General features: G+C 35.2%; 1 protein-coding gene across 4 annotated transcripts in view; it reads right to left on the bottom strand.

Moving 5' to 3' along the window:
• Positions 1-26527, bottom strand: part of Ppp4r4 (protein phosphatase 4, regulatory subunit 4) — a gene marked incomplete at its 5' end in the record, with an annotated part of 95071 nt that overhangs the window by 40252 nt on the left and 28292 nt on the right. For 3 of the 4 annotated variants that reach the window (XM_005390366.2, XM_005390368.2, XM_005390367.2), the window contains 4 exon segments: positions 663-769; positions 2316-2389; positions 2895-3042; positions 22906-23008. In XM_005390366.2, coding sequence (XP_005390423.1) covers positions 663-769; positions 2316-2389; positions 2895-3042; positions 22906-23008 — 432 coding nt within the window. 4 annotated transcript variants of the gene reach the window in all.

Genomic DNA, 26527 nt, shown 5'->3' with positions numbered 1-26527 from the left:
ATCACCTTAATAATAACAATATACTTTAAGGCTTTACAGTCTACAATATATTTCTATGTTACTAAATTAGGATGCTATTGATTACTTGCAATGTATATAAACAACTCATTAAAAATGACGGTCAATTTTGAATTGGCCTAGCTAAGATAGTAGGCTGTGGCGAGGAAGAAGCTGATTCCAGCAACTATCAACCAAAATATTCTTCAACTTTACATTTTACTCTCCTGTCACAATCATATAACGTTCCCATTCTTGCCTTTGGTATTTATCATCTGATCAGAGTAGCATATAAGTTATAAACATGGTTCATAAAACTTCAAAATAACAAAATTCATAAGAATGTATGAGAGAACAAATACTAACTTTATCATGTTTACCAATTTTGAAAGTTCTAAAATAATGCTATAGTGCTGTTTTCTCCTCAAAAGTACACTAGAAATAAGACAAAGAAGACTAAGATGGGAAGCAGAAGCTAAGTTAACTTTACTGATGCTTTACAGAATAATGAGAAGTACTTTTGAATACGGACATTTCTCTCTGGGAATCATATAAAGGTAAAAAAGCTAAACTTGTTTGTGGTATGGCATAATACAGCTTTAACAGAATCAACCATACAGCCATTACATATTTAATCAACTTAATTTAATACATACAATACTCACGTATGGGCATCAAATTTGTTGGTCAATTTTCCTAAAATTTTACAACTAATTAAACGAGACTGGACTGTTTGGGACAGCTGTGCCTTGGAAACAAGAGGATTCAAAATCTAAAGGGAAGAGATTTAGAGAACAGATTCACAAAGTTGCACATATCCTTCCAAAAAAGGCTATTTGCTCCAAAGACTATTTTAATGTTCTAAATGTTTTAAGACAACCTTATTTACAATTTGAAGTGCACGACTGGTCACAATCTGGATGTCTTCGTTTGTCTTCTGAATTAAAGATAATAAATTACACAGTTAAAATCAATTAGGAACAAAAACTTGACGCTCATGATGAATTCTTCAATGACCTAAATGTACATAAAGTATATTTGTGAAACACACATTTTCACACTCTGGGAAGCTGAGATAGGAAGAAGTTCAGGTATACAAAAATTCGTAAAATTAGATAAATCTTCCTATTGTCAAGCCAGTATTTTGGCACTGTGGTAGAAATAAAAGTGCATGAGGGCAAACGAAGGACAAAGACACTTAATGAAATCAGTACAGGACATTTCCTTAATGGCTAACTGGTTTTTTTTTTCAATCATGGCATATTTGAAAAGAAATATATAAATAATGTTCAAACAATGCAAAACCATTTCATTAAAGGATAAATTTCCTTTCTATTTTTCCTATTCTCTCATCTTCATTTACTTAAAAACCTTTCTAGAAGAATTACTGAACAATGTTAACAATTAAGAGACAAAAAACAAATTGGGAATATCTACAGCAATATATTTTCTAGTGTATCAAAAATTAGCAACCTTAACAGATAAGTGGCATGTATAAATTGTGATCAAAAGGTAAGATTAGATAATTCCAATACAATAAATAGAAGTGATACTAACATATAAAAAGTGGCCAAGAGCATAATTTAAAAATTCTGATTAGGATGTAACTCTGTTTTTAAACCAACAAATTAAATTAGAATAGCATCGCTGATAAAAATTCAGAGTATCAGCATTTCGCACATTATTAGTGAAGAACTTAGTATCAATGCCCTCTCTGACTCAGTAACTCTACTTTTCTACAGTTAAAGAAATTATTTTATTACAATATAATCTCTACAGAGGTGTTCTTAATGTTTTATTTTGATAATAAATTTTAAGGCTGAAAGCCTTGAATTTTTAATAAGTAAACTGTTTTGCAGCTACTACCAAATGAGTTTAAAATAACAGAAAAATAATACTAAGTAGAAAATAATAATACAGATTCAACATGATTACTAACACGGCAAGGAGCAACCATGGACAGGGAAAAGAAATACACCAAATCTTAAGTGTCCAAGTATAAAACCACGAATTCTCAAACCAAAAAAAAAAAAGGGGGGGGCTGGGGATTTAGCTCAGCGGCAAAAGCGCCTGCCTGGCAAGCACAAGGTCGTGAGTTCGGTTCCTGGTACTGGAGAAAAACCAGAAAAAAAAAAAAAAAAACCACGAATTCTCTTTCTTCCTTCTATTATCTGTGTTGGTCAAATGTTCTGCAATGAACATTTGTTGCTTTCAGAATGGAAAACAATTTTATTCCTTTAAAAACAATTTTGACAAAAGAAAAAACTTAAGACTTATTAATATTTACCAAACCAAAAAAATTTAAACCACAGTGTTACCTCATGTCTTAGGGTTTCTTTTGGCAATACTTCTATCACAGACAGGAGAGTTTCCAGCCATGCGTTGCTGACACCTGATGGATGCAGACATTAACAGGCTAAATGTCTCACAAATGTGGTTTCAACGCAGACTTTAATAGGTACAATAGCATTTAATGATAAAATAAAAATACATACAATTATTTTATTACTATTCTAAGAAGTTCTATGTTTTGTCTTAGCCAACATCTAGAAAACTTTCATAAATTTAAAAGTAATGTGGGATATCTTTAACCCAAACTGTGCTGTTTTGCTGTATGATACTACTATAAGCACACCTATAAAGGAAAAAAAAAAACTCTTAAGAGGAAAGTAGAAATCAAATCATAAGATGAACTAATGAGCTCTTCACCTTGCAAGGATACTCAATTTTGTGGTGTTTGTAAAAGAACAGCCATGGCTGCTTTAAGTCACACCACTGCTTTAGTCTTAGCATGGCCCTCTCAATTATCCTCCTTAGGCTCACAGAATCCAGACAGGAGCATGACCATTTACAAGAAACAATAAATAAACATTTAATTTGACATGCTGAGTGCTGACCTGCGTCCCTGTGCTCCAGGTGCAGGAGAATAACTTGGAGGAAGGAGTGGGCATAAGCATGGATGGACACTGACTCTTCCTGCAGGATGGTCAGAAATGCCACTGCGGCCGTTAACTGCATTTCCACTCCCGCAACGTGCAGCGCTTCCTGCGTGATCAAAAAGACTTTGCTATTTACAAAGATAAGAGGTCAGAAGCCACAATTTTTAAAACTCCAAGGACATAGAAACCATACACAATCATATTCCACAAATGACTATGTATGACCTTTAAGAATGTGTAATTCATATTACTGCTTTAAGAGAACTATATTAATCTCTTCCTAATAATTTAACTCATTAGATCAGAGGCACCTTAAATGTCTTAAGAATTTATAAAATAAGTAATATTCCATTGCTCTACTGAGTGACAATTATAAACGGCACATAAACGTTTAAACAAGAGTAAGAATTTTTGATGGGCTGGAATTTCCATTTTGCTACTGGTATTATACAGATGCCATCCTACCTAGGATAATAACACCAAGGCTCAAGCAATCACATGTGTTTTCATTATCTATATTGCTGCCTTAAAAATAAAATTATGTACTCTACTATAAAAAGGAACACACTTATGAGTGTGCAAATATTTTCCAAACTGGTAAGAACATAAATTACCATGAATTAAACATTTTAAAAGAATTTCTAAAACACATTGATTTTTAAAAAATCACTTATATTAATATCATTCCATCACATTTAAATTTTTAAGTACATATGCAAACTTAAATCCTACATTAGAATATAAGCTTTCAATACATCAAATAAAAAAATGCTAAGTGAACCTCATCAATGACATTCCTTATACTTCTTTAAGTCTCTGTGGTTTGTGCACATGTGTGCATAATGTAAAGGCAGCTAAAAAAAATATTTTCATTCAATCAATTATGGACATTCCTTTGTAAGTCTAGTTTGTAACTAAGTTACTAGGACATATGAACATCATGGAACTTTTCTTTCTGTGATCTTAGGAAAACTAATCTTTTGTATTATCTCCTTGTATATAACATGTGAATTAAAGCATCATCTTCATAGAGATTTAAGTTAATCAAGTTTTTAATGACTTACCAACTTTTGTGCAAAATGAACATTTAAATAATGACCACTGTATACCCAATTATCATTGTCTACACTCCTCCTGGATATCAAGTAGGAACTTCACTTGCTCACACATTAACTGACCTCTTCTCAAAGCCTGCCCCTCCAGCAGTCTTCCTCACCTCAGTACACAGTAAATCACAACTCTCTCCTTTCAACTGCTCAGCCCAAAATTTCAGGGTCATCTTTAATTTTTCTCATTCCCTCATTCCAAAAGATTAGTTAGATCCTGAAGGATCTACCTTCAAAACTGACCAAGAATCTGACACTTGTCACTTCTAACACTATCACCCTACCCAAGCCCCTATCGTCTCCAGCCTGAATTATTCTAATAACCTTCACCTAGCCCATGATTTTATTGCCCCCGCTACATATTCTCTATAAACAGCTGAGAGATTCTTTTTAAGAAGTAGGTCATATCATGTCACTTTTCTGATCAAAATTCTTCAATGCTTCCCTTCTCACTCAAAGTCAAAGCCCTCTCAGTGACTTACAGGACCTGTCCTCAATCTCCCCTTTGCCCAGATTGCCATGTGGTGAGTGACGGACCTCTTTCAAACCTCCACTCAACTATCATCTTTGTATGAGCTCTTCCCTGATTACTCTATTTTAAGCTGAAAGTTACCCCGACCCCCACTCTCATCACCCCCTTTACAGGCTTATTCATAACCAGTGTCCAACATAACAGCATAGTCATTCACTGATGGTCTACATGCTCCAACTAGAACATAAGCACCATGACTGCAGGAAATTTTGTCTGTCTACTATTAGACACCCAAGTCCTATGACATAGCAGGCATCAGTTAGATAACTGCTGGATGACTAAATATCTTAGACCCTTTCACCTAAACTTTCTGCTCTAGATGTTCTCTCCCTTCACATACATTTTTCCACATCTCCTAAAAAGTTCCTTCAAAGATTCTGAAGTGAGCCCTAAAGATTGAGGATTGGTAGAATGAGAAGGTAAAGCAAAACTGGTTCACATTAGTTATGCATTCTCAATCCTTCACTATGCCCATAAGAGCTGTTTCCGCCATTTGCTGCCCCAACATCTCCATTACCATGATTCATAGCCTAAGCCCAGGTTCCTTGATTTGGATAGAGGGACCAACCACCGCCAGTCATAAAATGGGTGGTAACACACATATGCTACAGTAGAGGAAACAGCAGTGAAGTATTTTGTGGAGCACCAGTGGGCTAATAACTGGTAACTCTACTGTTTAACTCCTGCCCACCAAAAGCAAAAGCACTCCAAAGCAGGGATTCTTCCTCATTGAGCTGGCCTGGCCATTCATCATTGGTTCAGGGATGGCTTCCATCAGCCTTCGCGCGATAGTGCAGGAGACTTGGCAGTGGCATTTGCTGTGGCAAACGCTTCTGGTCCTTTAGTTCATTCCCAGAAAACCTATCACATATTTAGGTGGCTGTTTTGTTTTGATTTGTTCTGAGCTTTCATATCACACACACAAATGTTATTGTACAAGGTTTTCCAACTAAGTTTTTGGCTGAGAGGAAAAGAGAAGGAATGTAAAGGCATAAAGCAGATGCAGTAACTGGTTTCTGAAACCAACCCTCCCACCTCCCTTGTTTCACTGTTTCTGAAGTAAACATTTGTTCCACCCTAACAACTCTGAATTTGAAAACACTTAAAAAGATCTGATGTGGCCAGTATGTATCACTTACAGGTTTCAGAAGGCATAGCTTTTATTTAGAAACAGAACAGCAGTATTAAGATAAATTTTGAGGGCCACAGTTTACATTCCAGTTCACATGAGTCTGCTGTCTTTAAGTTCCAAGAGCTGAATTCTGCCCTCCTAAAGTCATTATGTCCTGGGTCTGCACACATGCAAACTGCATGCAGAGAAGAACAGGAGGAGCTCCCGGGCTTCATTCTTCTTACTGTATGACTTAGTCTTGACTCCCGCAGCAACATTTGCCCCAACTAGTTTGCATTTAATTTTCGAAAAATCCTCAAGTCTTATCAGGATTTGGGTTTTTCTCTTGTTATGCTGACTTCAACATCTGGAACTGTCCACTGTTGAGAAACCAGCACAGACTAAGAGATTTTATCACTGCTAAAATCAATTGACTTCTAAATATATTTTTCTGGAACATAACACAATGAGAGCTTGATACTTACCCGTAAGTATTCTCTTCCACAGAGTCACACCCTCTGGACAAACGCATGTGAGATCCATACTCTCTGGATAAATAAGTGTGCATCCTCATGGGCCTTGGAAGACACTGAAAAGTAAATTCCTCTATTGCTTAAGTGCATGCCTTACGGGCAGCAAACATTCCTCTTACATGCTACTGCACAGCTGGCGTCCCAACTCCAACTCCTCAAAAACGCAATGTGACATTTGATAAATGAGATAACAGATATTTCCAATTTTAAAAACTGTTCCCATTCAAGGAAGGAAAACATAATGGACACTTTTGTGTTTAAAATGCATTCTTTTAGTTAACATGAAAGTTGCACAGAAGTACATTGTAAAAAAAAGAAAAAGTAATACCTTCCTTGCAGAGAGGGAAACAGTCTGTCTCCAAAACACCTGCATTGTTTCCATCAAAAGACATTTCTCTTTATACTACACGACACTGAGAAGCATTACATAAGTCACTGGCTATTCCAAAAGAGTACATGTATATGAATACTTTGATTCACATATTCTCAAACTCATCTTATTGAGTAAAACTGAAAAATACATTTACAATAATGGTGCTAATAAAAAGGTAAAGGATCTCCAAAATTACAAAGTATCATTTTGTATTTTTAGAGATAACATCACTGTTATTTTTAGTGAAATAATAGGGATTTAAGCATTAAAACATTAAGAGACTAAGACTTGTCAAATATCTGGAGTACTGTTGGTAATAAACGGGGGAATCTTCAGTAATTAACAGCTCTTGTTATTATAAAATTGTAATGTTTATAGAAGACTTTAAAACCTAGCTAAATATGAATAATTGGAACTCCACGATGCCTGTAACAATTAACTGTGCTACCTCATTCTTTTCCCTATCCATGACGGCCACATTTCACACAAAATAAAGGGTAAAGGAAATAGCAGAGAGCACAGGAAATCAGTCTGAGAAGGAAACCAAAATGCAGACAATAAACACCAATAACAAAGGAATGTGCTTTTCAATTCTTTAAATTTGTATTTCCGTGATTAAATACAAGGTTCATGAGGAGGTACGCATATCAATACCCTGAAGAGCCCATGGAATCAAGGAACAGAAACTATTATATGACTATAGTGTATGTGTGATGAAATATTTTGCTGAGTAAAATCAGAAGATCAACAAAATAAATAAATTCCAAGACCATGCTTTTGAAACTGAGCTTCCAGTTGGATTATCCTGATAAGTCATTTTTATATATAATAAATTAGAACCATAGATAACTTTATAATTTAGGCTTAAAGTGTGAAGCAGCAGATTAAAACCTTGTAAAGTATGTACTTATTAAAGAAATATCTATTTATTGGAAGTGATGGCTGTGGAGAACATATTTATTCTATAAATACATAGAACTTATTTATTTTTAAATGACCCATTATAGAAATATTTAATTAAACATTTTTTTAAAATTGGGAAAAAGTAGCAATGGAAAGTTTGGCAATTTCTATAAGCAAATGGAAACAGATGTACTTTTATTACCTTCTATCCTAAACACTTTCTAGTCTACTAAAAATCTAATTCTGAAAACAATGGAATTTTAATATCATTCACAGTGGTTCATTAAGTACTAGCATCATGCTAAGGATCCTGGGAAACTGGCAAAAAGTCAGAGATATGATTCTCTATCTTCCAGTAACTCCTGATGGTTATATACATTCAAATACTCAAGAAATGCTCATTTACATTCAAGGTCCTGTGCTGAGTGTTTACGACCTACCAATGCAAGAGCAGGACAAATAATGTACCTCATATTTTTACAGCACTGCTAATTCTATACTTCAGACCATGAAAACAGCGAAGGATGAGATGTGCAAGACACCATAAGAGCACCTAAGAGCTGACCTCTGAGGTGTCCGTGGTGGCTTTCCTGGGAAGTGACAACTGACTTGTGTAAAGAGAGAACAATACCTAGGCAAAGAGTGGGAGAGGAGAGAGAGAAAAGCAAGATGAGTGGAAATGATAAGTGTTCCCAGCACTGAGATGTTCACAGTTTGTAGATCCAAAGAACTGAAAGAAAATCAATCAGTGCGCCTGGAGCATACAGTGAGAGGGTTTTGCTGAGGCAGTGAAACAGACAGCCCCAATTATGCAAAGACTTGCATACATTAAGAAGAGAATATGCAAATTTAGTTTTAAATGCTTTGAAATATCATGCTGACTTATGAAGTTGAAAATGAATCAGGAGAGAAATAAATGGGAAGAGGCAAAAGATGAGGATCCTATGGAAAGCTATTAAACTTATCTGAGAAAATTCTCTTAATAGCTTGGACTAGGGTGGAGTAGTGTGACTGGAGAGAGATGAACAGATTCAAGAAATACTTAAGACACAAAATAAACAGGATTACATAAGGGAGTAGTAAAAGAACCAATGTTATCACAGGTGACTCACCAAATCTAGCTTGTAAACCAGGAAGAGAACATTAGTACACATTAGCATAGTGGGCCCTGGAGGAAGCTCCGGTGAGCTCATGAGCTCAGTTTTGCACCTGTTAACTCTGAGATGCCTTTAGGACATGTAGATAGAGATTATTATAAGTAGAGATCTGCTACTTTGAAAATATCTGTAACAAATAAAGAAATTTAGATAGATGATATTTAAAGACATAGATGTGGAAGAGATTTCCTGCAGAGAAAACACAGACAAAAATGAAGAACTGCCACTGTAAACATAATTTTACCTCAACAAAATAAGGGTGTTTAATAACACAATGTTTATCTAGTATGAGGAATTCATCATGAGTGTTTTGGCAGAATATTTAGTGTTAGGTTCCAGATTACTCCCAACCAATCATTAGAAAATAATCAACTGATCTGTGTAAAAGTGGGGTGGCTACAGGGTGTAGTAGAGGAATATATGTGCGCATAAAGCCTACGGAGAATTTAAACAGACACACAGGGATAATACTGCTCTGACAGTAAACCAAGGAAGAAAAATAAAAGGGAGCTTCCTCTTTCAGTAGTGATAAACTGCTCAATTCTACTCAATTCTCTCTGTAAAGATAAGTGTAAAAGCTGGACAGAATATAGACATCATCTTCATAAAGGCCTAACAGCTAAAAAAATAACCCATCCAAATGATAAAAAACAATGAAAACCAAGAAAACTGAGCACACGGTTATAGGGTTGCTTCTTCCCCTTGGGTTATGTGCTGATTCTGGAGGAGGGTACTGAGAGACTGAGAGCTCACACACATCTTTGATAGCCGCACGGAGAAGCCCTCTGCTGCAGAAGTAAGGCTTTTCCTGCAGTAAGCCAGGCTTCACAGACAGTAGCCCAGCCCCAAAGCAGCCCACACTTGAAATGAGATTAACAGAGACTTTGTGACTAGTGCAGCTCAGTGCTGACCAGAGGAAACCATATTCCTTTCTAAAGGAAGATATCCCCTGAGACCTCTAAGACCAAGCACACAATACTATTCAGGCACGTGAGGAGCTAAGATAATATGAACGAAAACCAGCAAGACAACAGAAAATAGATACATACTAAAAGGAGCTCCACGTATCTGATACACGTCTGATACCTGATACACATCTGGTTCAAGAGGGGAAAAGATATAATTAAGAATTTCAACAGAGAATTCTAAGATGCATTTAAAAAGTCTGTGGGAGATTTATTAAAGGTTAAGTACAAATTCTAGAACAAAAACAAGCAATAACAAAAATCCAAGTCAAGTGATACACAGATGAATTAGTGACCTGGAAGACCGGCCAGGATAAAACCCTCAAAGTGTATCACAAAGAGAAAAACATGTCTGGAAAAGAGGGTCAAAGACAAAGAAGTTACCAGGAAAAGGTTTAATATATGAAACTGGAGTCCTAGAAGAAGGGAAAGAAGGTTGGGCAGAATCACACATGAAAAAATGATAGCTATATTTTCCAAATATGACAAAAGAAAATAAGCCATAGACCATATGCCAAAAAAATGCACACACAGGCACTGTAAAACCTTGTGCTAATGGGCCTCTGAAGCAAAATACATTTTCAGGCCAACAGACACTGACAGAATTTGTCACTAGCAGACTTGCACTAAAAAAAATTAAAAGAGTATTCGTCAGGAAGAAGAGCACTGATTCCACATTTGATAAATATCTGGATAAACCTAAATAAATATTGATTATATCAAACAGTAACAGTATCTGAAGGCCTGAAATATATAATTTAAACAGCTGACAACAATACATGAATTAGAAGAGGATTAAATGAAGTTAAAGTTATGAGGCTTGAGCATTATCTGGGAAGAACGTAAAAATACCAATGACCATTAAATTTTGATAACAAGTCTTTATTTTAATATCTGAGGTTATTAAATAAAAGCAAAGTAAAAGAATATATAACTTCCAAGCTGACAGAGGTAGAAGAAACAGAAGAATGAAACTACCTAATTCAAAAAAAAGGAAATAAATGACAGAAAAAGACACCAAGAGCAGTCGGCAAAAAAGAGGCAAAAGCAATGTAAGATGACATGCAATTAGTTAAAGTAGATGGACTATTCTAATTAAAATAGTGTAAGACTGGATTAAAAATAAACCTCAGTCATGTTGCTTACAAAATAAAATCTAAGATGTATGGATAAATCAGAGTAGGTGATATTTCAATACATAACCCACAAAGGGCTTGGATCCAAAATATATAAGAAATATTATCCCCTTTAGTGGCTGTCCCACAATAGATTTGTCTGTCATCTGTGGAGAGATATTTGGGGTGTTTTCAGCTTTAAAGAAACTGCAATGAACATTCAAGCACAAGTCAGTACCCCAGCCAACCCAATACTGAGGATTGAACCCAGGGCCTTCACACTAAGCTACATCCCTAGCCTCAGCCCTTTTTTCTTTTTTCTTTTGAGACAGGTTTTGCTAAATTGCTAAATCACTTACAGTTCTTCTGCCTCAGTCTCCCAGAGTACTGGGATTGCATGAGCATGACACCATACCCACCTCTACACATGTCTTTATGTAAACATATGCTTCAATTTTTCTTAATCCTCAGGAGTGAAATGGCTGAGTGGTGCAGTAAATGTATGTTTAAATTTTCTGAGAAACTGTCAAATTGTTTCCCAAAGTGGTTCCATATTTCGCATCCCCACTAGCAGTGTATGAGTTTTGAGATGTTTCACATTCTTGCCAATACTTGGAATGGTCAGGTTTTTTATTAATACGTGTATAGTAGATTTACTTGGATTTCTCTAATGACTAATAATATTCAACTTTTTCTCATGCTATTAGTCATGCACAATTTTTTTGGTGAATATCTTTCAAATTTTTGCCCATCCTTTTAAATCAAATTGTTTTGAGTTGTGAGTCATTTTATATATTCTGAACACGTGTCCTTTATCAAAATGATTTACAAATACTACTCATATTCTGACTTGACTCTTCATTTTCTACCAGTGTCTTCTAAAGAGTACATAGATCAAATTTTTCAATTTTTTTCTATGATTCAAGCTTTTAGTGTTGTATGTAAAAAAAATCTTTATCAAACCCATCAAGATCATAAAAATATTTTATGTCTTCTGGAAGTTGTTACAATTTTAGTTAACATTTACATCTATGTTCTATTTTCAGAAAATTTGTTATATGGTGCAATGTTAAGAACATGTTCTCTGACTGTTCCAGAACTATTTATTTGAAAGGCTAGCCTCTCAACACTGAACTGTCTTTGCACCTGTACTGAGAAACCAACCAACAAGTTTGAGAGATTGATTTAACTCTATGAACAATTTTTGCATTTTCACTCATATTATAGGGTCTTCATCACTGTAGCTACATACTATGTCTTTAAACCAGGTAGTGTGATCCCTCCAACTCTTTTTCTTCTCTTCAAAGTTGTTTTTGCTACTCTAGGTCCTTCACATATTTGTATAGCTTTTTAAATTAGCATATCATTTCTTATCACTCTTTACTCCCCTGCAAAAAACTTCACCTGCTAGAATTTTGATTATTTTATATTAAAGATTCAGACTTATGTGGGGTAAACTGGCATATTAAAAATATTGAGTCTTCTGATCTACAACCATGTTCTATCATTATTTGCTTAATTCTCTTATTACTTCCTCTCAGCAACGTTTGGTAGTTGTCAGTATATGTCTTACATATCATTAATCAGATTTAATTTAAAGCTACTGTAATAGTTTAGGAAAAACTACAATTTCAAATTGTTGCTAGTGTACACAAATACAATCGATTTTTTTGTATATTGCTCTTGTATCTTGCAACCTTTCTATTCTGACTTAGTAGTTCTAATGTTTTTCTTTTGCAGATTCCTACACAGATAACATTTTCCAAGAAGATGGTTTCACTTCTTTCTCTGCAATATATGTCTTTCACTTATTTTTGTTGCCTTGCTGTACTGTCTTGAATATGTAGTATGCTATTAAAAGTGGTAAGCGGTGGAGATGTGGCTCAGTGGTAAAGTGCTTGCCTGGCATGCACAAAGCCCCGGGTTTGAGTCCCAGCACTGCCAATACATAGATACATATATACACAAATGAATAAGTGTTAAGAGCAAGCAATTTTGACTTTTTCCTGATCTTTGCGGAAATTATTCAGTCTTTCATCTTTAAGTTTGTTTTGTTTTGTTTTGTTTTGTTTTGTTTTGGTTTTTCTCCGGTACCGGGAACCAAACTCACAACCTTGCGCTTGCCAGGCAGGCGCTTTTGCTGCTGAGCTAAATCCCCAGCCCCGATCTTTAAGTTTGAAGGGTGTTATTTATAGGATTCTTTCTCTCAGAGAAAATAGGTCTATTCTGTCTATTTCTAGCCCAATGTTCCCTACCCCAGGAATGCCTGTTGGAGTTTTGTAAATGCTTTTCCTAAACCTATGGAGATGATTAGATGTGGTATTTCCTTTTTAGTTTGTAGATATGATGATTTATAACTATTACATTTTTTAAATTTTTCTTGCAGCTTTCTATATCCTGAAGTGCAAGCATAACTGACTGCTTTGTTTTTGAGCCCTGCAACTGTGTTTTAATCTCATTTATAAGCTTAACTACATAGTTAAAACAATTACAGAAATTCCAGTTACTTCTTATTGCTGGCAAGGTAAAAGCAACTAATGACTAAATGACGAAGAAACACATGTGAGAACACTATTCTCCACTACAATTTTTCAAAAGGCAAATTCTAGGCTTATTAGAAATATTAGATTATGCCTAGAAAAACTATATATTCAGTAAACATTTCTATATAACTTTAATTAATATTGTAATTAGTGATATCATCTGTTCATGCTCTCCAGTTCCTCTGGTGAATGCCACCCCTCTCTTCCTTATCAGCAAACTAGAAGAGTAAGTTATATAATATTATGCCTCCTAGACCATAACACTTCCTAGTGAGGTCAGCTCTGATTCTGATGACCATCTTTCACCAATCCTACATTATAGGAAGTATTTCACTTTCTTCTCTGCCTTCCTTTATATCAAAGTGTTCCTAAATGTTTAGCCTGTCAATAGAATACTATACTGTGGGCTTTTTATGGTCTGTAGGTGATCTAGGACAACATGTTCTGTGTATGACGTACAACAGTGTTGTCTTCGCAAAATCCTTTGCTTTCGCAGAACGTAACTTTTATTTTATCTCAAAAAATATCTAATGTGAGGAAATGAACATTTTTAAAGCTGCAAGCCATGTAAGAAAGCAGTGTGTATCATTTGTTTATATTATTTAAGTCCTTTAGTTAAAACTATTTCTCTTGAGGGTAGAACTGTCAAAACAAACTGTAATATTTCAAGCTTCTAGAAACAAACCAACAAAATTTTCATACTCACACACTGAATTTTTAGCTCTATGTATATCTATCTTCTCAACTATAAAAGGAGCATTAAATAAGTCATGTGGAGTTATAAGGATTTTTAAAGGATGTGTCTCAAGCATCAAGGCCAGTACCTGGCCCATAGTGAGTGCTCCACACATTATCACTGTTTGTCCACTGAACTGTGCTACTTGAAATAAGACTTTTAAAAAGGGAAGTTTTTTTATTCACAAATATCTTTATTTACAAAGTAAATACTTTCTATATAAATTTCAAAATAAGAAGCAATTAAAATTTTATGACAACCTATATTCAGTAGATATAAAATACTAAAACACATACTCACCCTGGTGAAATTTACAGTATTTTTTATTATTTCTACATATGAAAATAAAATCATACATTAATAAAAGTAGAATCAATGAATCTTTTCAGAATCAGAATAATGATTTCAAATAATTTCAAATAATCAAATTTTATGTTCATTTACATCTCTTTTATCCTTTTCCTACTATATATCTCCATTTTCTTTCTTGTCCCCAGTAAAGGTCTCTCTAGGAATCAAAATCAGCATCACATTACTCTGCTTTTACTTTATTTTCACTCCTCACCCAAGAATGCCATCAGTGAATTGGCCAATGTGTCACTGCCCAAAAATATTAAGTCCAGGGAACATTTGTTTTATAGTTATTTTTGAGTGCCTATTATTTGCCAGGCACTGTTCTAGGTTCTGGGGAAACAATGGTAAGGCAGACTGACAGTGATTCTGCTCTTGTGGAAGCAAGAGAAAATACTGAAAGGTGCCAAGGTCAGAAAGGACATGATAAGATTTATTTTATCTGAAATGGGAAGTGTACAAACAGTCAGTTTTCCCATTGCTGGGATGTAATACCTGACACCCACAACTTAAAGGAAGAGAGGTGTAACACATTCATGATTTCAGAACATTCAATCCGTGGTCAGGTGGTTCCAAGGCACTTAGTTGATGGTGACCAGAAGGCAGAGCAAAGGGACAAGTGTCCGAGAGAAAGGGCCCAGAAACCATATATGGTAACCAAGGTCATTCCCTCATGACCTACCTAGACACACTTAAAAATGAGCTTCATTAATCCTGCAGGAAACTCTCAAGCCAATCACATTTAACCATTCACATCCCACTTCTTATCAACTTGACACTCAGATATTAAATCACATGATAAACACCACTATAAATTAATAATTCCTCCTAACATGATAAAACGATCCCATGTACAACCAAAACACAATAATGTCTTTCCCAAAGTCTCATAGTCCCAGCATTGCCAAAAAGTCCAAGTCAAAGTTTCCTTTAAGACTTTAGGCAAATTCTTAGCTGTGAACTCCTGTAATAGTAAAAAACAAGTTACATAACCCCAAGGTACAGTGGCACAGGGTAAACATCCTATTCCAAAAGGGAGGAGAAGGGGTCAGAAAAGAATCAGAGGAAAGCAAGACTGAAACCCAGCAGGGTAAACATTAAGGGCTGTAGCTTCACATTTGGCATGTGGGGTAAATAGTGGTGAGATGTAAATTCTAAAGGGCATGGGTTGCCCCACCCCTATGCTTTGTCAGTTGCAGCTAAAATGGCCTGTCTTGTGGGCTAGCTCCATTTGCTACCTGCAGCTTTCCTCAGCAGATGTTCTCCATTCATAATGTCTTCAAATTCCTGTGATCTCCACTGTACCTTTGGTTTCGTTCCCACAGGTTTGTACATTAATCTCTCAGAGGCTCCTTCTCTGGCCTTCCAGGCCTTCCTTGGAAATCAGAACACAAGCATCCATAACCCCACAATTCTTGCACTGGCAAGCCTATAAAACCAGCATTCTAAGGATGACAACAAGGTCTTCCACCAGCCTAAACAGTAACCAGTCCCCACTGAATATAGCTGCAGTGGCATCTGAATGTCTGAACGGCTGAACATAGTGAAATGAATCATAGGGAACTAATTTTCTGGATAGCCCTTCTTGAGTAGGGGGACCCAAGGATTCTCTTCTCAAATGAAAAATTTACATTTTTGAAACTTTGAGCCTTGAGCCCGTGAGAGGAGAGGTCATACTCATTTCAGAGATGCCCTTAGGCATCTTTCTTCCTCTCCCAGTACAAAGTACTTAGTTTCTTTATAATGGCATTAAGCCCTTCAGCAACCACAACTCCTTTCACCACAAATTTACAAATAGTTCCTTTTTAAGCCAAATTAAAGCTTTTCAAAATGTTCTGCTTTGCTTTTTGCCCCTAATTCTCACTGTAAATCTGGATAAAAACAGCCAACAGTATCCATGACACAACCTGAACATTGAGCTGCCCTGAAATTCCCTCCATCATATCAATTAGTCTATAGTCCCTAAACTTAGCCTGCTGCAAAGTCTCAGAACATGGGCAAAGTGAGACAACATTTTTTTTTTATCTTTTTGAGACAGGGTCTTGCTGTGCAGTTCAGGCTGGCCTTAAGCTCACTTTGTAGCCCAGGCTAGTCTCGAACTCACAAGGATCCTCCTGCCTCAGACTCCCGAGTGCTGAGATTACAGGGGTGCTCCACCACGCCCGGCTAACATTTTTTGTTTTTGAGCGTTGGTTTTTGTTTTTTGTTTTTTGTTTTTTGCCAGCCTGTAACATGCATGTCATCTAGTTCATTTTGCAGTAGAGTCCTTATCTGAAGCCTAATAGGCCTGGCCTTTACTTTCTGCATTCTTATCAGCATTCTAGTCTTTTGAGCTCTGACTAAAATCACCCATCAGTATCTGCTTATGACATTCTAGGGCTTCTTTATCTAAATTCCTCCTGTATACCAGTTCTAAAGACATCTGACTTACACGGTCAGGTCCAGTCATAGCAATGATCTTGCTTTCCTGGTACCACTTCTATATTAGTCAGCACTCTCATCACTGCATCATAATACACAACACATACAAACTAAAGGGAAGAGAGATTTAATTTTGCTCATGGTTTCATGAGCATTCCATGGTTAGCTGGCTTCAAGGCAGAAACATGGCAGAAGGGCATGATAGCAAAAAGATGCTTAGTGCACAGCAGCCAGGAAGCAGAGAAGGGAAATAATGCCAGAGAGGAAAGGGCCAGGGACATTGGTAACCCAAGATCATGTCTCCTGATCCACCCAAACACACACACAAGTGTGCTTTACTGATCCCTGGGCAGCTCTCAAGCCAATCGAGTTGACAATTAAATTTAACTGCCACAGGAAGTTACTTATATTAGTTTACCTACTGCTGCTATAACATATTAACACAAACTGAGTGGAACTTAGAACAGCAAAAACTTAATCTCTCACAGTTCTGGAAGGAGGTAAGTCCTAAATCAGTATGATTCAGCCAAAATCAAAGTGTTAGCAAGATCATGGTCCCTCCAGAGGCTCCAGGGAAAAATAGCTTCCTTGTGCCTTCCAGCTTCTGGTAGTTGCTGTTAATTCCTTGGCTTGTATTCACATCAGTCCAGTGTCTATCACTGCCTTCTTCTCTGTGTATGTGTGAAATCTTCCTCTCCCTTCTTAAGGGCACATGTTACAGCATTTAGGCCCCACCCAAATATTCCAGGATCTCTATCTCAAGATCTTTAATTTAAGTGTAGTTGAAAAAGGCTCTATTTTCCAAATACAGTAATACAATTTCTAGAGATTAGGGCACATCACAAAAGTAACTTTCATGCAAGAGGTGATATTATTGATGCTTTTAAAAGATCTCTCTAAATGAGTGGGCTCTAACAGGCAAAGCAGAAGCAGCTGGTCCAGTGAGAGGCTGTTATAGTAACCAAAGGAAAGATGTAAAATTGTAAGATTTGAGAAGTGAAATTATACTTTAGGGATCCGTTATAGTCAAGATCAGCTAGTGAGAGGGTTGAATACTAGTTAAGAGGGAGTAATCAAGAGTCAGGCTTCCTGTTCAAACCTAATTATGCCACATGCCTGCTTTGTGACTTTGGACAACTTATTTAAGCCATTTCTTCCTCTATCAAATATCTGTTATGCAACAGCTATCAGGATTCCAGAACAAAAATGTATAAAATATCTGACAAATGCCTGACACATAACAAGATCTCAGTAAATATTTGCTAGTTATTTTATATATGCCTGACACTACATTTTTACTATATAACCTTGTAATATACAAGGACCAAAATATAAGTGAAAGGGGGCTGGGGATTTAGCTCAGCGGCACAGCGCCTGCCTGGCAAGCGCAAGGTCGTGAGTTCAGTTCCCAGTACCGGAAAAAAAAAACAAAAAAACAGACAAACAAAATATAAGTGAAAAATATTGAAATGAGTTTAATAACTCAACAGACAGAAATGTTTTTCCACTGCATTATAAAGACATCACCTACAATATCCAATATAATTATATCATTACCATTTAAATTTTATAAAGGACTATAATATTTTAGAACTCTTCATAAATTCTTTCATTTGTAGATAATAATTTCAAATCAAATATTAAAATTTAACATCTATGATTTAAATTTAATATATTATAAAAACAATTAAAACTTAATTAAATAAAACCCACAGAAGAAAATTACTTTTTCAAAAGATACCCTTAGCATTAAATTGTGTATCATGAATATATCAAACCAACTATGTTTTAAAGTGTCTCCACGGTTAGAAAATTTAAATTGGAGGTCAAAATATTTTCTTTCTAGATTCTTACTTAAATTTAGCCTTGAGATAAGTGAGTCAAACCACTTGTACTACCATGCATTGTCCACTTTGAATATAACTTGGAAAGTAAACTGTGGAAATACAATAAATTAGTTCAATTCTAATCTTAACTGTTTCTACCATCGTATTAAACCTTAAAATTCCTGCATCTCAAAAACAGTAAAAATAGCAGCCTATTTTTTAAAATGCCATTTTTCAGTTATTGCATTATTATTAGGAATAATAATAATAATAATTAGAAATATACTAAAAACATTAAAACAAAAGTATCAGTGGTGAAATTTTATAATGCATAAAGGCAGTGAAATCTCCAATATCACTATATCTGATGTTCTTTAAAGACAAGGGAAAAGATGAGCTCTAAAAACTTCCTATACTCCTGCTACAAATGAAACTCAGGAATTACTTCATGCATGAAATATTTATGGTTGATATTTTTAATTCTGTCCAAGTACATCACTCGTGTAAGACCCATATTAGTATTAAGATTATTTTTGCCATGAACTTAACAGATCATCAACAAAGACACTAAAAACCATCAAAACCATTGGATGCTCAAACAAGAAATGTGGAAGTCATCCCTCACTTCCTGAGTCCAATCCATTACAAAGTTCTCTCCCTTTTACCCCAACAGATATATCTCGATATCTACACACAGTCCTAATTAGTTGTCTTAACCCAAGCCACCATCAAATACCATGAAGAAGAGTGCCAAAGCTTCATCCTTGTTCCATTCCAATCCACTCCACACAGTAACCAAAATGCTGGCCATAACTGTAAGTAGGATTAAGTCACTGCCCTGCCTAAAGTCTTCAACGGCTTCCACTGAAAAGCCAACTCTTGTGTGCTCTGTCACTGACCATTCTTCTACAGTCTCCCTCCCCTCTGGATTCCATCTGTTCTTGCCTCTCTCCACTCCACCGATCTCTGGGCCTGGGCTACACTCATCCCTGACTCTCACACGGCTGCCCCCATCATCACTTCAGCTCTTCAAACTGGATTTATTTCTTGGAGTGTGTGTGTGCATCCATGTGTGTGTATGTGTGTGTGTGTGTGTGTGTGTGTGTGTGTTTGTGTGTGTGAGACTAAGAACTGAACCTATGGTCTTCACTATATCCCCAACCTTTTATTTTGAGACAGGTTCTGGTTAAGTTGCTAAGTTGCCCAGGCTACCTGAACTTGTGCTGCTCCTGTCTCAGCAGATTGCTAGCATTACAAGCATGCACTACCACACCGGGCTTCAAAGAGCTTTTACCTGTTGAGTGTGGTGGTGCACACCTGTAATCCCAGCACTTGGGAGGCTGAGGCCAGAGCATCTCTGTTAAGTCCAAGACCAGCCTGCACTACATACTGAGATTCTTTCTCAAAAAACAAAACAAAAAACCAAAGAGGTTTTTCTTGGCCTCCCAGGTTATTTTCCTTTTTTATCACTGGGTCTCTTGAAGCCCTTATCATAAATAACAGTTACACCCTTTTTGTCTTATTTATTTTTTTATTTTTGGTTTACTTCTTTGAAATCTGTTTCTCGCTTGGAACTGCAGCCTTCTGAGCCCAAGTTTCTTGTCTGTTTTGTTCACTTCTATTTCTCCAGTGCTTAAAACAGTGTTTGTTACTTGAGAAGTACTGAGTAAATATTTACCAATGAAGAAGAATGCCATTATTACTAAATTCTCACTTTGGGATACAAGCTTGCTTTCCCATTAAATTAACTAAGAAATTTGGCCATGAAAAGATGAACAAAGTGGACAGAGATTTTGCCACAGCTTTAGCACTAGGAAGTAACATCTCACATAAGGCAGGTGTGAAGAGTATCAAGTCTTAATCCTGTATACAGTGATTTTAAAATGATTTCCATGTCATAAGTGTGGAATATCAAATATTAAACATTAAACATTAAATTTTTCTATGGAAGTGTTACTGTTGGAGTTGCCCACAGAAAGCCCTTCTCATTCTTATTCTTTATTCTTCAGCATTTTTCATATGCCTTCCTGACATAGAACTTAATCTGAGACTCTTCTACGTTTTGGGTAGCTCTTTCAAACTTAGTACAGGACAACATAAATGAGGGTTCTAATTAAAGGGTTGTTTATTGATTAAAGAAACAAAGGAAATCATCTAGCAATGAATAAATGTTTTCTGAGTACAAATTGATTAGTATACGCTTTGCTTGTTTCCATCTAATTGCTTAGTCCTCTGTTTTATAGATCAATTTTAATTACTTAAAAAGCTCATTAGAACCGTATCTTCTACAACACAAGTATTCCTATAGTTTCAGAACATACATTGGATACTGTGTATAAATATGCTGTATATGTAAGTATGCATTCTTTCCTTGCTTTCTTTGGTGCTGGGAATTGAACCCTGGCTCTCTCAAATGTATGCAAGTATATACATATCCTTTATACATTCCCATAAAATTAAGATTTCTTGGGAGATATTAGTTAACCACTTTTATTATGAACCTATTAGTAAAAAATTTTGGCCAAATAACTTAGAGACCTCTAAAGGTCACTGCTTTTGACTTTTCATCGTTTATTCCTGCTTTATACAACTCTGGGCATTCAATATGCTTTCTGTGGACCAAAATTTGCCAGTTCAATACCATGCAGAATGCTCAATATTTTCAGCTCTCAATCTTATTCATTTTCTGAGATTAACTCTATAACCAAGAGGCCTGAAACAGCTGTTCCTTTCTTCTATTATTTAACTAGCACTTCTAAGCATCAGACCACTAAGCTTAGGTCAGTTAATAGTGCTGAAGCTGAACGTGAAAATAAATCTGGTCTGTGTAGCTTGACTTCTTTGAAATTATGGCATGATTCTGGGAATAACAGACATGAAAAAGCTTATTTCACTTGTAAATCACATGCAATGCCAAAATAAACATCACCTCAATTCACCCTTGTAACCATTAAAAAATATCTTATTGCCTGCACAGAAATGTGGCAATCCTGCAAAAATGATGTAATTCTGACCTAAATCAAAATAAATAGAAATATGTTATATATGCCTAAACATAAAACTCAAGGACATACAAATAGCTACAGTGTTTTAAGTATGTATACATTAATAAAAATTTAAGAAAATGGTGATAAGCAAACACGGAGTATACAGAACTCACTATAGCAAACATTATCTCCATTAGCATGGGTGCTATCTGATCCCATTAGCAGGTAAGCTCCTGGAGGACACAAAGACTACCGTTTGTTTTGCTCCTTCAAATTCTTATGAAGAAGAGACTTTGCATACAGGTGCATATACGTAATAAATATGAATGATTAAGTATTTTAGGATAATATTAATAATCGATATTAACCTGTTAAAAGAAATAATATGATAAATAAAACACATGTTTATAGCAGGAAAACTTATTCTGAAGAAATTAAGAATAAATAAAACAAATATAAAACCAAACTTGTAAGGACTATAATATAATCTTTATGCCAAAATTCTCCACAAGTCACTAAAGGACCTTTATTAGGAATATCGGTTAAATTGTATTATCAATGTTGTAGAAAAATACATTAACACCTTAATTTATATATTAGTCATCAAAATATCTATGATTTTATAATAATTTAAGATTTTGAGCTATTAAAAAGCTAATTTTAAAATATTGATAGGGTAAGAGAGACTCCATTTTCTGTTTTTAACTCCGTATTAAGAGAAGTCACTTAAAGTTCACTTTAGCTGTAGTTCACCCCAGTCGCCTTGTTTAGTTATCAACTCAGCAGAGCAGTCATAAAATGGGAACAAAACAAACAGGACAAATTGGGAAGTGGGCTAAAAGTTAAACTGCAATGGTCATTTAGAATTAGTTTGTCTGACCTTCTGGGAGAAGTAAACTTAGTAATAATTGTGTGACATTCTTATAAGATTCCCCAAAATGAGGTAATGGTTACTATAAAAACCTACAACGTACTTAAACTAAAGGTGAGACCCAGATCGACACAGACATCTTCTCTGGCTCCTGGTTAGAGACTGTCTGTCAGACGGCTCCCATAAAGCTGTGTTTGTTCACGCCATTTCAGATTTTCTTATGAGTGCTTTTCTCACTGGACTCACTTGCTGTATCAGAACCTCTACTGAAAAACTTACTAAAGAAATCCTTACAGTGTATATTAATGTTTTCCCCACTGAAATATTAGAAATATCAAAATACCAGCTTTGCATCAAAACTCCAAAATTTTCTCTTAAGAATTACAACATGCTACAGGGAAATAATGAGAAATTTAAATCTTATTTCATACCAACTTACTCTGACTTTTGGCAAAACTCTTCGAACTGTCTCAGTAGGATTCTGTCGCATCAAAAATGGAAGATTTGCGATCACACTCGTTCCTTGGATATCTTGACCAGCACTTACAAAGAAAACACAAATTTTAAATTTGTAACTATAAACTCAGTTGGCGTATGATCGCAAAAAGAATGGATTGATTAATAGTTTTAAACATATCATTGAGACGTAAAAATAAAACCAGGAGTAATATTTCATTAAGTAAATCACAACAGACAAATGAAAATGCTAAAATAAGATTCTCTATAAACATGTCTTTAAGTCTTGAAACTAATATTAGGTAGTTATCTTCAAATTCTGCATCATTTTCCTGGAACCTGTCAATTTGTTGTACTTTATAAAATATATATATGGGAAAAATTATTACACTAACATAACAATCATAGCAACAACAGAGACAGCACTACTATCAATTACAGCAAATCATGCAACTTTCTTTGAGCATAGTGAATTACTAGTTTTAATAAACTGGCTCCATGAATTGCCAGAAACTTCTTAAAAGATACATACACACCATACTCAAAAATTTAGCCAGGTATACTTATGCAATACCTTTTTGACACAATATTCATTAAAGTTTTACCATAATACTCTCTGTGATACTCTAATACACTCAGTACCCTGAAAAGTATTTAGATTTTTCTGAAAACCCATTTCTACGAATTACAAAAGAAACCTTTGCTTTTTTAAAATTCAATACTGGGGATGGAACCCAGGGCTTCCAGCCTGCTAGGAAGCACTCTACCAGCTAAGCACTCTATCACAGAGCTATATTCCCACCCTAATCCTTTGCTTTTAAAGTATTTCTAACATGACATAAGTTCTACAAGTACTTGAAATATATAAAAACTATGCAGGAAATGACCTCAAGGGAAATTCACCTACTCTTAATGCATAGCAACTTAAATATTAATTACAAATGCCATAACATTTGCTTTTTTAATTGAATTCTTTTTACTTCTCTTCAAATGGAACTACTTTAGTTATATATACTTTAAACTTTAATGTATTTTTAACTTTTTAAAGTAACGTGTTTTGCTTCAGAGTTTTATCAGTTCTGTTCATAAAAAGCATAATGTGATTTTAAATGCAGCTCTCCTGCTGTAAAAATCCTTTTACCCTGACATAGTAAGGTAGGCTGTAAAATACATGACATTATGATTTTTAACTGTTTTTCTCACTATTTTCTAAGCGAATCCTTTGAAAAAGGATATTTCTAAGTGAATCCTTAATACACAAAGTTCAAGAGGAAAAGATAAAAATGTCAAATGTGAAATAGAAAATGTCAAGATGGGGAGAGAATCAAAACTGCACTTGCCTATTACCTGGGAAATCAAAGTTGCATTTACAAATACTATGTGCATTGGGTCCAATGGGCCCCCTAAAAGGTATGTCTATACTCTACTGCTGGAAACTGTGAGGATTTTCTTAATTTTAAAAAGAGTTATGAGATGAAGAGATCATCTTGAATTATCTGAGTCTGCCCTGAGTCCAATAACACGCATGTCCTTTAAAGAATCACTCAGAGGAAAATACAGAACAGAGGAGGCAGTTTGATTAGAGCCACCAGACTGTGGGGTATGGCTAGTTCACAAGGTGCTGACACCCTCAAGGAAGGAGGACTGCAGGATGTGAGGAAGGACATTCTGTTGTTTCAGCCCACTTGTCACAATGGCCTCAGAAAACAAACTAATAAAAACTGAAGAGGGAATATCTGAAAAATTAATGTTTAATATGACAATGGTTCAGTAAAAAGCTCTTGAAAGGATGGACGAATGGATGGCTAGCTAGAAAAATAGATGTTAGGAATATTTAATAATGAATATTCAGTGAATTCTATTCACTAACTAATAATAAGGAAAAAAAGATCATTAGTTCTAGTACCTCACAGATCTGAAGGTAAAATTATTTCCCAGGAAGGCAAGAACACAATAGAAACAAAGAAGAAACAAATAGAAACAAAGCCAAGAAGATAAACAGAAAACACAAAATAAAATGGCAAACCAGCTGCAAAATGTCAACAATTATATTCAATATCAATGGGCTAAACACAGCAATTAGAAGGCAGGGTTTTGCAAATTGGATTAAAAATCATAACAACCAAACACAGCCTATCCAGACCTCTTTTCATATAGAACAAAATCACCTAGTTGAAAGTAAAGAACAGAAAATGATTTATCTTGAAAGTGTGAACCACAGGAAAGCAGAAGTGGCTCCATTAATAGCAGATTAAGTAAGTCTCTGAGAAAATAAAATCACCAGAAATAGACAGGGATGCAATACAATAAAAAAATAGAGAAAATGAATGAAACAAAGACTTGGTTATTTTTAAAGATCAATAAAACCAACCTCTAGCAAAAATAACAATGAGAAAAAAAAAGACAAAGGGCACAAGCTACAGTACCAGTATCTAAATTGAAACAAGACAACAGTACCAACATTGCAGACATCAAGCGGATAATGAGCAAATGCTAAGAATAATTCTACATACATAATTTGATGATTTTGACAGAACAAGCCAATTCCTCAAAAAACACAAACTGCCACATCTCAGTGTGAAATACCTAATCTGAATAATCTTACAACAATTAAGAAAATTGAATTCATATTTTTAATTCCTAAAGAAATTTACTAGGCCCAGATGGCTTCAATGGAAAATTTAATAAAATACATAATGAACAATTAACACTATTCTACACAATTTCTTTCAGAAAATATAAGTAGACAGAATACTTCCTAATCATTTGATGAGGCTAATATACCATACTACCCAAAACCCAAAACCAAGCAAACATAACAAAAATAGAGCAATATGCCTCATGAGTATAGATATAAAAATCCTTCACAAAATATTATCAAATGAAATACAGTAAGATATAAAAGGAATAATTAGAAAAATGCATCATCATATCAATGTAGAAAACTTAATGGAATTCAATACAGGTAGTAGGAATTACAAAGTCAATTATCACTTACAGTCACTAAGAAAATACACCAACAAAATGTGTACTTGTATACTGAAAATTACAGAATGAAAGAAGTCAGGGATTACCTAAATATTGAGAGACATGTTCTGCTTGTGGACTGGGAAATTCAGAATAATAAATATACCAATTCTCCTATATATTCTCCAATATATAGGTTTAACACAATTCTTACCAAAGCCCAACAAGATTTTTGGGAAACACAGACAATATTTTTTCTAAAATTTATACGGAAAGCAAAAGAATAAGAATAGTTAAAATGATTTTGAAAATGAAAAATGAAGTAAGAGGAATCTATCTATTCACCTCACTTAATACATTATATAAGGCTATAGCTACCATGACTGTGCAGTATTGGTGGAGGGACAGAGACATAAATTAATGGATGGGCAATTCAGTGGTGGTAAGATCGCTTCCTCAAATGGTGCTGGGAGCAGCTAGAAACCCATAGACAAAAAAAGAAAAGGAAAGGAAAGGGGGGGGGGAAAAAGAAATGGATAAACCTTGACCCAAGCCTTACATTAACTCAGTGAATTATAATAAACTTGACCTAAACATAAAATCACAGGGGGCTGGGGATTTAGCTCAGCGGCAAAAGC

The sequence above is a fragment of the Chinchilla lanigera genome, unplaced genomic scaffold (genome assembly GCF_000276665.1).
Source record: "Chinchilla lanigera isolate Chin_1 unplaced genomic scaffold, ChiLan1.0 scaffold00037, whole genome shotgun sequence".
Classification (NCBI taxonomy): Eukaryota; Metazoa; Chordata; class Mammalia; order Rodentia; family Chinchillidae; genus Chinchilla; species Chinchilla lanigera.
Note: the sequence above shows the minus strand (reverse complement) of the source record. Positions and strands in the feature narration are given on the sequence as shown.